General features: G+C 37.4%; 1 protein-coding gene across 1 annotated transcript in view; it reads left to right on the forward strand.

Annotated features, from left to right (window-relative positions):
* The window catches only part of SHC3 (SHC adaptor protein 3), a 283,686-nt gene that overhangs the window by 144,860 nt on the left and 124,798 nt on the right, over nucleotides 1-14,028 (forward strand). Inside the window, exon 4 of the mRNA XM_053702398.1 lies at nucleotides 2,910-3,029. Within this exon, the coding sequence (XP_053558373.1) occupies nucleotides 2,910-3,029 (120 nt within the window). The remainder of the gene's footprint in view (nucleotides 1-2,909; nucleotides 3,030-14,028) is intronic.

Consider the following 14,028-nt stretch of genomic DNA (forward strand, 5'->3'; position numbering starts at 1 on the left):
GTGTAAATTGACTTGATTAGGGATAAGACTATGCCTCCTCATTGTGGAAATCTACCCGCTCTTGTGTTGATTGCATTTGATTAGTTAGTATGAGGATTCCTGTAGTAGCTCTGACACCCCATTTTCCGTAGCTTTATAAGTAAAATAATTCCGGGCTGCAGGCCGCATTAGATTCCCTAACTATGTGTGGTGTCCTAGGCCAATTTTATGAGTTGACAATATGATGTTGGTGCTATGTATTTGCGTGTGCAAATAATGTGTTATAAGGATACTTGTGCGACGTACTCAGAGTATAGGTTTTAACAGTTATAGTCTTTATGAGTCCTCCAAACAGGTGTTCATCTGTTTTCACTGTTCAATACTACTGGGTTTGCTGGGTATTGGTGTATCATGGCTGGTCCCTCCTTGTTCTGTGGCCTGTGCCCGATGAGGGGCTTCCTGAGAGAGCTGCGGGGGTGTAGGTACTTCAATAGAAAGTTGGGAGCAAAACTGTGTTAGGTCTTCTTCTGTTCTGTATACCACGTTTTTATTATCCTTGGATGCTATAATAGATACTGGAAAACCCCATCTATAAGGTATTTTGTGGGTCTGTAATAAGGAAGTGAGATATGATAGTGATCTGCGCTTTTGCAAGGTTATAGGGTTAATGTCGCTGAAAACTTGTATGTTAATCCTTGCATGACGGATCAACTGCTTCGCTCTAGAGTTTCTCAGAATTTCTTCTTTGTCAGGAAAACTAAGCAGTTTCAGGATTATGTCCCGGGGGGGGGGGTTCTTAGGAGGGGGTTTAGCTCTGAGTGCCCTGTGGGCCCTTTCAATTGGAATGTCTGGTGCATTGGGTGTACCTTTTATAGTCCTGAATAAGTCCTGCAAATATCCCACTATTGCTGATGGAGCAACCGACTCCGGCATCCCCCTAATCTGCAGATTATTGCGATTCTCCAGATCTTCGATTTTTTTTGTTTAGCAAATCAATAGTGTTATCTTGTAGTGATACTTTGGTGGTAAGCTGTTTTAACTGGGATGTGGTTGAAGAATTTTGCTCCTCGACCGAATTAGCTCTCTCTTTAAATGAGGATACATCCTTATGCAAATCCTTATACAGGGTTCTCACTTCATGCATTGCTACCTTGATGTCCTCTTTTGAGGATAATAAACTAAGGTCTGCTTTGGTGACATAGTCCATGGGTAACTGTTCAATTGCAGGACAATATGTTCTGGTACATTGAATCAAATCATAGGACCTCACTCCATGTATGTATCTAATAATATGGAGAATATTTACTACATGACTATGGATAAAAATACATCCTAGGTCTTTTCAAGACAATATTTATTTCCAAGTTATATATTTTGATCTAGTGGAGATCTAGTTCTATGCATGATTAAAATACTAAGTGGATTTCATTTACTGCAGACATCATTTTGTCCATTATTTTTTAGGCTAATGTTATTTCCTGTGATTTTAAATGTACTGTCCATCCATTATTTTATATAATGCCCTCAATAAATGTTAAGTTTTAATATTACAATCCCTTGAACACCCGCCAATTGTGGCTCTTTCATTCTAGTTTGTTTTGAGGGTTTTTGAGTGCTATTTAATGTACATCAGTTGGTGACCTTGTGTCACCATTTTCTACAAACAGTTGCCTGTACATAGCACCTATTGCACGTTATAGTAATAAGGTAGAAGGGTATTCATCTCTTCTTACCCTTTGAATTTATGCATTAGATCCCTCTTGATTAATAAGTAGTGCCATTGGGTCCCCGTTTTTCCTGCTGTTCAGTTGCATGTACCTGGGCTGTAATTACTTGATGCCTGTCTTTTATAGTGTTGGGCTGTAAAGGTATCGCTTGTTCAGCTGGCTTCAGGTAGTGGCCCATTGTTTTGGTAGTGGTGCCCTTCTCCATTTTGTGTGATTTCCTATTAGGCATATCTATGGAGAGTGCCCCTGTACACTGTGAGGAGAGTGCTTCAGATAGATAGGGAAGTGTTTTGTGTGTTTGTGGGATAGCTGGCAGAGTTCTTTAAAGTATAAAAATGTTCCCTGCCTCCCAGCCGTTTTCCATCCTCCTCTTTTTTACCCCTTCACTCCCTGCACTGTAATGAGGGTCCTCTACTCTAGGCCTTACTCCCTATAGGGCAATCTGTGTCACCACCTATATTGAGGTATCTGGGGATTAACTTTTGCCCAGAGCTCTGTGTAACTGTGGAGTGCGCATTAGGTTTTGTATTTGCTCACTGTCTTCCGGTTTGTGCTGGGCCCTGCTGCATCCAGCTGTGTGAGGGGTCTCAGGTGTGATGCAGTAACGATCCCGTTTCCCACGTGTGGTGACCGGTTAGTGCACTTACTTTGAGCCCTGTGTTCGCCCAGATGGTGCTCCGGATCTCTGTTCCGTGCCTGCCACGTGTGTTGAGGAGGCCGTCAATCCGTATGCAGACTGCAATGGTGAGTTAATGTCGGCTCCAACTTCTGCTGTGGGAAGATTGCCCTAGTCCGTGCAGGCAGCGTCACCCCTGTTCTGTAGAGACCAGCACTGTGTTCCCTTCAATATGCCCCACTAGCAAGGTAATGATAGGCTTGGAATTTATGCCTCTAACATGCCATGATCAGCCGTTTATGACCACCAGGCCTAAGAGCTCTAGTTTCGCACCGCCATTCAGCTCCGTGGCTAGGCTCCACCCCTAAACTAAATACTTTTTAAGTTGTCCATGATACTCTTTTCAAGGCATACTATAATATTTCAGAAAATATAAGGGCCCAAGACAGGGTTAAAAAATAGAATGTGTATGTTTATCTAAGTATTTAGTATTATGAAGAAAGATAAAGACATTTTTTGTATGTACTGAAATATTTTCTTCCTAATGTTACTATTTCATTTTCACTCTATTTATTCTGATTAAACAGCCAACAAGCAAACTTCTGTCCAGTATTTTGGGAAAGAGCAATCTCCAGTTTGCAGGAATGAGTATAACGTTGAATATCTCAACCACAAGCCTAAACATGATGACGCCAGATTCAAAACAGGTATTTGTTTTATTTTAATGATGGTTATATTTTGTGTTTATATCACTGGATATTTAATAAACAGTATTATTTAAATTGTAGTAGATAATAACTGTTGTATATTAAAATAAATAAATAAATTGTGCTCAAAATGAAAGAATTTAGAGGCACATAAACACACACTAAGCTGCAAATACTTAACAATTTAAAGCATTACAAATTAAAATATGGACATAAAGAAATAATTCCATTTCAAATGCAAACCAATGAAAGAGATGTAGTGAAATGTATCTGCTCAAGAATAATTTTATTTTGCTTTGATCATCTATATCAACGCTATGGATGAGTCACAATTGTCCTTAGCACTTGTATTTTTGACTTGCCCTTGTAGAGTAAAGATAGATATCCCTCTATTAGTAATGATCATAGGAGCATGATGCTGTCATTATGATTTGGCTTTTTGTTGATTTTTAATGAATAGAAACTATTTCCTCTGATTGACCCCAAACCCCTGGACTCTATAAGCTGAATCTCAGCTATGTAGAAAATATGAGATCCCTTGTTGAAAATATATGAATCTTGTCTTAATAATAATAAGAGGTAAAATGCCAGTCTATCATCCTATTTATCACTGGAAAACAGTTATAATCTTCTAACCACATTTATCAAAATTAAAGGTACATGAAACCCAAAATTTTTATTTTGTGATTCAGATAGAGAATACAATTTTAAACAACTTTCTAATTTACTTCTATTATCTAATCTGTGTCATTCTCTTGGTATCATTAGTTGAAGGAGCAGCAATGCATTAATAAGTTTTAACTGAACACATGGGTGAGCCAATCACATTCAATATATATAATGCAGCCACCAATCAACAGCTAGAACCTAGGTTCTCTGCTGTTCATGAACTTGTCTAGATAAACCTTTCAGCAAACGATAACAAGAGAAGGAAGCAAATTAAATAATAGAAGTAAATTGGAAAGTTGTTAAAAATTGTATTCTCTATCTGAATCATGAAAGAAAAATTTTGGCTTCCATGTCCCTTTAATATAATTAGCAGCCACTGATCTAAATACTTTGTGTAACTAGTTTAATCATGCTGATGACGCTATAAGTAATAGACATTTGTGTTCTTTAGTGGTATGGTGCAGCACTAAAGGGACATGAAACCCAAATTTGTTCTTTCATGATTCAGATAGAGAAAGCAATTTAAAAAAAGTTTCCAATTTACTTCTATTATCAAATTTCTGTTGTTCTCATGTTATTCTTTGTTGAAGAGATACCTAGATAGGTAGCGTGCACATGTCTGGAGTGTTACATTACAGGGAATAGTGCTGCCATCTAGTGTTCCTGTTAATGTATAACATTGTTGCAATAGTGCTGCTGACACGTGCACACTCCTGAACTTACCTTCCTGCTTTTTGAAAGGATAACAAGAAAACAAAGACATTTTGATAATAGATGCAAATTGGAAAGTTGTTTCAAATTGTATTATCTATTCTCTGGATTTGTTTATGTTCCTCAAAAGTCTAAAACAGAGTAAATATCACATCCATAGATCACACTATAATTACAGGATATCTCTTTGTATCCAAGAACAGAACAATTCTGCCTTTATTTACTGTATCTGGACTCAAATGAAATTAGTTATTAAACAAGATTTACTGTTACATTTTGAACTATATTTTATTTTCTGATGTTTAGAAATACCTAAATGAAATATTACTTTATAGGTACAGTTTTTCAGAAAGACATATTATGTTAGATTGCATTTAAGACAAAGACAATATGTTTTGCCAGTTTTTAGACGCTGCTTCAAAATCTCATGCAAGATCTGAATATAGTTTTATAACCCAACCTCTTTTTTTTAGGTGCCATCCTTTTTTAATCACTGGCACATGTGGTTTCTGAAAGAGCCGATGGGGCCAATTTATTAATGTCTGTCCGACATTATACACTGTAGCGTATCATGTCCGTCAGACATCGCTGAATGCAGACAGCATAAGCTGTCTGCATTTAACTTTGCATAAGCAATTCACCAGAACTGCTTGTGCAATGCCCCCCCTGCAGATTCACGGCCAATCGGCTGCTAGCAGGGGGTGTCAATCAGCCCAATTGTATAGGATCAGGCGGATTGCAGACTTCAGCCTCAGAGGCAGCGAACCAGTTATGGAGCAGCTGTCTTAAGTTGCCTTGATTTGAAGGATACAATTATCTTTTCTACCAATGATGTATGGGAAACCTGTTGTGTGTCTTTTGACAGGTTGTCAAAAGAAGAATGGGATATATATATACAGTATATATATATATATATATATATATATAAAGAGATAGATGAGTATATATATATATATATATATATATATATATATATATATGCATGCATTAAAGTATATCTATCTATCTATCTATCTATCTATCTATCTATCTATCTATATATATAAACTTTAGGAAAAAAATGTTATCCAAGGCGAAGTGGCAATTCGTAATTTGACTTGTGGATCCTGGCAGAATCCACGAGTCAAATTACCAATTGTCACATTTGGACTAAATCCTTTCATCTAATAATACAGTGTGTTATATTCTTACACTTTTTTGTATCTTATGTTTCTTTTGGTTGTTTGTATTTTATAGCACACCAAGTGATTATAACACATTTTTTGCACATTACATTTTACATTAACTTTATCAGATATATATAGAAATATTTATTTAATAATACATTTGTTTTCTTTGTGGAAAATATGTCTAATGCAATTCTTGTTTTGTGTTTTAGCTCTAAAGCAGTGCCAGGTTTGTGCACATGAAAACACTATGTTAGACCTAAATAGCAAAACATGAATCTCAATACGCAAATTTTCCATTCCTATGTTCTTCACATAGAAAAAAATTACATTTTTATTATTAAATATATATTTCTATTACATTATATCTGGTAAAGTTAATATATATAGATATCTATACCTATTTATCTATATGAATAGATATACAGGTGCCACTAAAATCTATGGAGCGAATGCGCAATATCAAAAGTCCACACAAACTATTTACTTTCAACTTGTAATGTAAGCGCTATCCGACATGCAAAAAGCTTACTTCTAGTGAAATTTACTCTCAAGCGGGAACGCCTAATAGTGTGCCACTTGTAATCTAGTCCACAGTGTTTTAATTTGTGACATTTAGGGGCCTTCACCCCTTCATTAGATGGGTGAATGCCCAAAATTACACAAATTAAAACACTACTGGCAAGACCCCTTCTATAATTTTACCAGAGCAGAGTGCTTTAGATCAGCGATTTTTAACCACTGTGCAGCGGCACACTAGTGTGCCGTTAAAGATCGTCAGGTGTGCCGCCATCGTAGAGGCAGACTCACAGGCTCATCAGGCAGACGGCATCATTTATAACATGACATATTTACATTCATTCACAAACAATCATTATGATTGTTTGTGAATGAATGTCAATATGTCATGTATTGTAAAAGAATCATTAAGTGAGCGGCCGCCCTGCTCCGAGCAGAGTAGACTCAGGATGCGGGTAGCAGTACAGTTGCGAAGCCGATGATGCTAATGACAGGCGGAAGTTGTTTCCTGCTTAAACATGTTAATTTGTTCAGCTTGGTGAAGGGCGGGATTTACGGCTGACATTGGCCGGCTATTTCCGCTGGTTCCATCTCCCGTCTACTACTTGCTGGGGACCAGGTGAGGTTAACAGGGCGTATTAATCCATTATGATAATGTCCTTAATTTAATAAAGTGCTAGGTAGAACACTCTCACTGAATGCTATAGGTGTGCCCATGCTTTTTGTCTCATTCTGGAGAATATAAAAAACAAAAACCCAGATCGCAAACCAATACGAACTCACAAATATTACATAACCTTTATCTGAGCATGTATGCTTACGTTACGTTACGTTACAACGGTTACGATATAAAAACAGATTGACCTATATTTGTAGTGCAGTCATATTGTAATATTAAGTGTTTTATGAGTAAAGAAAAAAACAAACTCAGTAAGGATAGTGATGTACCTAAAAAAAGAAAGTAAATTGTACTAAATAAATCATTTCCATGTCAACTCTCCTCAGATGCACTCAACAAAGAGTTGTCCCCCTTTAAAGCTAATTAACAGAAACCCAACATCCCGCCTTTTTTCAAGTAATAGAAGTACCCCCAAATAATACTGAACAGCATTTTTATGTAAAAAGCAATGAATGAAAATAAGAAAGAAGTAAGTGTTGTAACTGCTGCTAGGCCGGGAACCAAGCCATGATATACAGCTAATTACAGTAAGTACAATAAAACTTACCATGAAATTCATGCTGAAAAATTTTATTTTAAAAAACAAAACATTAAGCAGAAATGTTCTACCAAATTTGGTATCGCAGATGCACAAATATCCATTTTACATTACTTCAGAAATGTATGCGGCAAATCCACTATGTATGGGCGAAATTCACCCAATTTAATTTTTTCCCTTACTGGCCTGAACAGATGGAGGGGGCTAGTTATCAAGCCGTCTACTTTTCTGGCTTCGCCGGCCCAATACGTCCGCCTAAGCTCGCCTACCTTCGCCGCCGCGGACCTTGAATACGTTCGCCTAAGTTATCAAATAAAGCTGTCAAAAAGCCGCGGGGCGATGAGCAGCGGACTGTGACAGTTATCACTCATCCGATCTCGCTGCCCTTTGGCTTTTTCCCAGCTTTATTGCTAGCCTGTCACTAAGCACTCACACTAAACTGCACTGTTCTACCCCCTATACCGGCGCCCCCGGAGCCCCCCGCAACTAAATAAAGTTATTAACCCCTAAACCGCCGCTCCTAGACCCCGCCGCAACTATTAAAAATGTAGTAACCCCTAAACCGCCGCTCCCGGACACAGCCGCCACCTACATTATACCCAGTAACCCCTATCCTGCCCCCCCTATACCGCCGCCCTCTATAATAAAGTTATTAACCCCTATCCTGCTGATCCCGCACCTCTCCGCAACTAAATAAATAGTTTAACCCCTAAACCGCCGCTCCATGAACCCGCCGCAACCTATAATAAATTTATTAACCCCTATCCTGCCCCCCACTACGCCGCCGCCACTGTAATAAAATGATTAACCCCTAAACCTAAGTCTAACCCTAACCATAACGCCCCCCTAACTTAAATATTAATTAAATACATCTAAATAAATTAACTCTTATTAACTAAATGAATCCTATTTAAAACTAAATACTTACTTATAAAATAAACCCTAATATAGCTACAATATAAATAATAATTATATTCTAGCTATCTTAGGATTTATATTTATTTTACAGGTACCTTTCAATTTATTTTAACCATGTACAATAACTATTAAATAGTTATTAACTATTTAATAGCTTACCTAGCTAAAATAAAGAGAAATTTACCTGTAAAATAAAAACTAACCTAAGTTACAATTACACCTAACACTACACTATACTTTAATAAATTATTCCTATTTAAAACTAAATACTTACCTGTAAAATAAACCCTAAGATAGCTACAATGTAATTAATAATTACATTGTAGCTATTTTAGGATTTATATTTATTTTACAGGTAACTTTGTATTTATTTTAGCTAGTTAGAATAGTTATTAAATAGTTATTAACTATTTAATAACTACCTAGCTAAAAGAAATACAAAATTACCTGTAAAATAAATCCTAAATTAAGTTACAATTAAACCTAATACTACACTATCATTAAATTAACTAAATAAACTACCTACAAATAACTACAATGAAATACAATTACATAAACTAACTAAAGTACAAAAAATAAAAAAAGCTAAGTTACAAAAAATAAAAAATTAAGTTACAAACATGTTAAAAATATTACAACAATTTTAAGCTACTTACACCTAATCTAAGCCCCCTAATAAAATAACAAACCCCCCCAAAATAAAAAAAATCCCTACCCTATTCTAAATTACATAAATTTCAAAGCTCTTTTACCTTACCAGCCCTTAAAAGGGCCATTTGTGGGGGCATGCCCCAAAAAGTTCAGCTCTTTTGCCTGTAAAAGAAAAATACAACCCCCCCCAACATTAAAACCCACCACCCACATACCCCTAATCTAACCCAAACCCCCCTTACAAAAACCTAACACTAATCCCCTGAAGATCATCCTACCTTGAGTCGTCTTCACTCAACCGAGCCACCGATGGAACTGAAGAGGACATCCGGAGCGGAAGAAGTTAATCCTCCAAGCGGCGCTGAAGAAATCTTCCATCCGATGAAGTCATCATCCAGGCGGCGCTGAAGAAGTCTTCGATCCGGCCGATGTCATCTTCAAAGAGGCGCTGAAGAGGTCTTCTATCCGGGCGAAGTCATCTTCCAAGCCGGGTCTTGAATCTTCCTTCCGCCGACGCGGAACCACCTTCTTCACCGACGGACTACGACGAATGACGGCTCCTTTAAGGGATGTCATCCAAGATGGCGTCCCCTCAATTCCGATTGGCTGATAGGATTCTATCAGCCAATCGGAATTAAGGTAGGAAAATCTGATTGGCTGATGGAATCAGCCAATCAGATTGAGCTCGCATTCTATTGGCTGTTCCGATCAGCCAATAGAATGCGAGCTCAATCTGATTGGCTGATTGGATCAGCCAATCGGATTGAACTTGAATCTGATTGGCTGATTCCACTCCGGATGTCCTCTTCAGTTCCATCGGTGGCTCGGTTGAGTGAAGACGACTCAAGGTAGGATGATCTTCAGGGGATTAGTGTTAGGTTTTTGTAAGGGGGGTTTGGGTTAGATTAGGGGTATGTGGGTGGTGGGTTTTAATGTTGGGGGGGGGGTTGTATTTTTCTTTTACAGGCAAAAGAGCTGAACTTTTTGGGGCATGCCCCCACAAATGGCCCTTTTAAGGGCTGGTAAGGTAAAAGAGCTTTGAAATTTATGTAATTTAGAATAGGGTAGGGATTTTTTTTATTTTGGGGGGGGTTGTTATTTTATTAGGGGGCTTAGATTAGGTGTAAGTAGCTTAAAATTGTTGTAATATTTTTAACATGTTTGTAACTTAATTTTTTATTTTTTGTAACTTAGCTTTTTTTATTTTTTGTACTTTAGTTAGTTTATGTAATTGTATTTCATTGTAGTTCTTTGTAGGTAGTTTATTTAGTTAATTTAATGATAGTGTAGTATTAGGTTTAATTGTAACTTAAGTTAGGATTTATTTTACAGGTAATTTTGTATTTCTTTTAGCTAGGTAGTTATTAAATAGTTAATAACTATTTAATAACTATTCTAACTAGCTAAAATAAATACAAAGTTACCTGTAAAATAAATATACATCCTAAGATAGCTATAATATAATTATGAATTACATTGTAGCTATCTTAGGGTTTATTTTACAGGTAAGTATTTATTTTTAAATAGGAATAATTTATTAAAGTATAGTGTAGTGTTAGGTGTAATTGTAACTTAGGTTAGGATTTATTTCACAGGTACATTTCTCTTTATTTTAGCTAGGTAAGCTATTAAATAGTTAATAACTATTTAATAGTTATTGTACATGGTTAAAATAAATTGAAAGGTACCTGTAAAATAAAAATAAATCCTAAGATAGCTAGAATATAATTATTATTTATATTGTAGCTATATTAGGGTTTATTTTAAAGGTAAGTATTTAGTTTTAAATAGGATTCATTTAGTTAATAAGAGTTAATTTATTTAGATTTATTTAATTAATATTTAAGTTAGGGGGCGTTAGGGTTAGGGTTAGGTTTAGGAGTTAATAATTTTATTACAGTGGCGGCGGCGTAGTGGGGGGCAGGATAGGGGTTAATAAATTTATTATAGGTGGCGACGGTGTAGGGGGGGCAGGATAGGGGTTAATACATTTAATATAGGTTGCGGCGGGTTCAGGGAGCGGCGGTTTAGGGGTTAATACATTTATTATAGTTGCGGTGGGCTCCGGGAGCGGCGGTTTAGGGGTTAATATGTATATAGTAGCTTGCGGTGGGCTCCGGGAGCGGCGGTTTAGGGGGTAATAACTTTATGTAGTTGCGGCGGTGTAGGGGGGGTCAGATTAGGGGTGTTTAGACTCGGGGTACATGTTAGGGTGTTAGGTGTAGACAGCTCCCATAGGAATCAATGGGATGTCTGTCAGCAGCGAACTTGTACTTTCGCTATGGTCAGACTCCCATTGATTCCTATGGGATCCGCCGCCTCCAGGCTGGCGCTTTGAAAACCAGGTACGCTGGGCCGTAAAAGTGCCGAGCGTACCTGCTAGTTTTTTGATAGCTAGCAAAAGTAGTGAGAATGTGCCGCACTTGTGTGCGGAACATCTGGAGTGACGTAAGAATCGATCTGTGTCGGACTGAGTCCGGCGGATCGAAGCTTACGTCACAAAATTCTACTTTTGCCGGTCTCGAGCCTTTGATAACTAAGGCGTATCAGCCTCGCCACAAATACGCTGCGGAATACGCAGCGTATTTGAGGTTGACGGCTTGATAACTACCCCCCCTAGTCTCACGGTAACATGGAGATAGTAGTGGTGTTCGAGAGGTGTCTCCCACAATCTGGATAGATCGTCTATTGATACTGGAGTTCAGCTGCGCTCACTATGTGAGAACAAAGTCCCAAAATGTTCAAAAAATTCCTGCAACCAATTTTGAAAACTGCCGCTACTAGCTAGAAACAGTCGCTCAATATTACAGCCGGCTGGGTAAACAGCTGAACGCTGTGGTGTGTAGATGGTGGTAGGCATGTAAAAGACACTATTATAAAGAAGAATATGCACAGATACTGATATAAAAATCCAGTATAAAACCTTTTAAAAACTTACTTAGAAGTTCACAATTTAGCACTGTTGATGAGGTTAGGCTGGGACACCCACTGAAATGGGCTGAGAAAGCAAGAAAAGCAGACACCCCCCTCCCCTGCATATGAAAACACCTATTACACAAGCTGGAGTCTGTAGACTTCAGTCTACAGCTATAGTTTTGGGGCTTGGTTAGGAGTCTGAAAATCAGCACAATGTTATTTTAAAATAAGCAAAACTATACATTTGTTACAAAAAGACCCCAGATGAGCTATATAAATGGATCATCTACAAAACATTAATGCAAGGAAAAATCGAGTGTGCAATGTCCCTTTAACTTGTGCTGTGGTTACATATAATGGCCTCTATTTATCAAATGTCTTGCGGACCTGATCCGACAGTGTGGATCAGGTCCGCAAGACATCGCTGAATGCGGAGAGCAATACGCTCTCCGTATTCAGCATTGCACCAGCAGCTCACAAGAGCTGCTGGTGCAACGCTGCCCCCTGCAGACTTGCGGCCAATCAGCCGCCAGCAGGAGAGTGTCAATCAACCCGATCGTACTCGATCGGCTTGAATTCCGGCGATGTCTGTCCGCCTGCTCAGAGCAGGCGGACAGGTTATGGAGCAGCGGTCTTTGTGACCGCTGCTTCATAACTACTGTTTCTGGCGAGCCTGCAAGCTCGCCAGAAACACGGGCATCAAGCTCCATTCGGAGCTTAATAGATATGCCCCAATGCCTTTTATGCCACAGATCATTACATGTTGTGTAATTCTTTGTTTCTAAATGTACAATGATATTCAATCAATTTGGATAACGTTTATATAATATTTTTTTCTTAGCCTTCTATCTACATGACTTGTCTGAACATAAGAATCTAAGATGCCTAAAATATTTAGTGTAGTTATTTATTTTTGTATATAATCCTGAAAAAATCTACTGTTTTTATTGTCGATCCACATTATGATGAAATGTTTATAGGAATAAATACTTTTTACACCTAGTATTGTAGTGGTGTAATTGAATTTATTTATTTCACGTATTCTTGTTTAGTGAATGACCCTGTAACTTGACACACATTGATACATATTATAGTTTGAAATATAATGAAATACAATTCATGAATGGATAAAAGGAGAACCTAGAAATATGTGAATGCTTGCAGATGCAGCCTGTAGTTGCCCGAGCAACAGATGAAAATAAGTATGTGATGGAGAAAAAGCATAAAAATAATAAAACACAAGTGACTATGTCAAAAGGTAAAGGGACAAACGGAAGAAATTCATTGATCAAGGATATTAACTGATTAAGATTACAACATACCATAGTAACTTAAAAGGACATTTTTTTTCAGCTTGCTGCTACTTTGATGTAGTGTTACTAATGGCTTTCTCTTGTTGTCACTTACGTATGTCTTGGTCAAGGTGGCATACATTAAATAGTAGAACTGACAATACATCTGGGCTATTGCAGTTTCTAGGAATAAAGTGAAGTGCATCTATATCCTGTCATTAGTAACATGTTTGTTCTCTAACCTTTGTGCAAATGAACTCGTTGATTTTTAGTTCTATTGAATGACTTGACTACTCTATGAAAATGTGTTCAATGAATGAGGAAATAATTCAATTATAGTTATTATTATTATTACTATTATCTTTCACCAAGATTACAAGTTGTGCGCTAAACCTGGTGCGTAAATAACACAAATAAATGAGCGGTATCGCACTCTCCAACCTTATTTTGTTGTGCGATATGGTACGTCAAGCTCCATACCGCACAAAAGCCAAGGCCTGACTTGACGTGCTTATGCAAACCCCCCCCACACTAAAATTATGAAAAATAAACACTAAGAAAAAAACACTAAGATTACAAAAAATAATAAATGAAATGATCCAAAATAATAAAAATTAAACCTAATCTAATACCTATACCCCTATAAAAACAAAAATACCACTCCAAAATAAAAACCCCTGTAAACTAACAATAAACTACCAATAGCCCTTAAAAGGGCCTTTTGTAGGGCATTGCCCTGAAGCAATCAACTCTTTTACCTAAAAAATTACAATGTCCTACCTAAGAGTAAACTCCCCACCCAACCAACCCCCAAAATAAAAAAAACCTGTCTAAAAAAAACTAAACACTAACCCCAGAAAATGTACTCACCGTTCCTGAAGTCTGGAAATCCAAGTGGAGCAAAATCTTCTTCCAGGCGGTGTAAATCATCTTCCAGGGC

The sequence above is a fragment of the Bombina bombina genome, chromosome 2, assembly GCF_027579735.1.
Source record: "Bombina bombina isolate aBomBom1 chromosome 2, aBomBom1.pri, whole genome shotgun sequence".
NCBI lineage: Eukaryota > Metazoa > Chordata > Amphibia > Anura > Bombinatoridae > Bombina > Bombina bombina.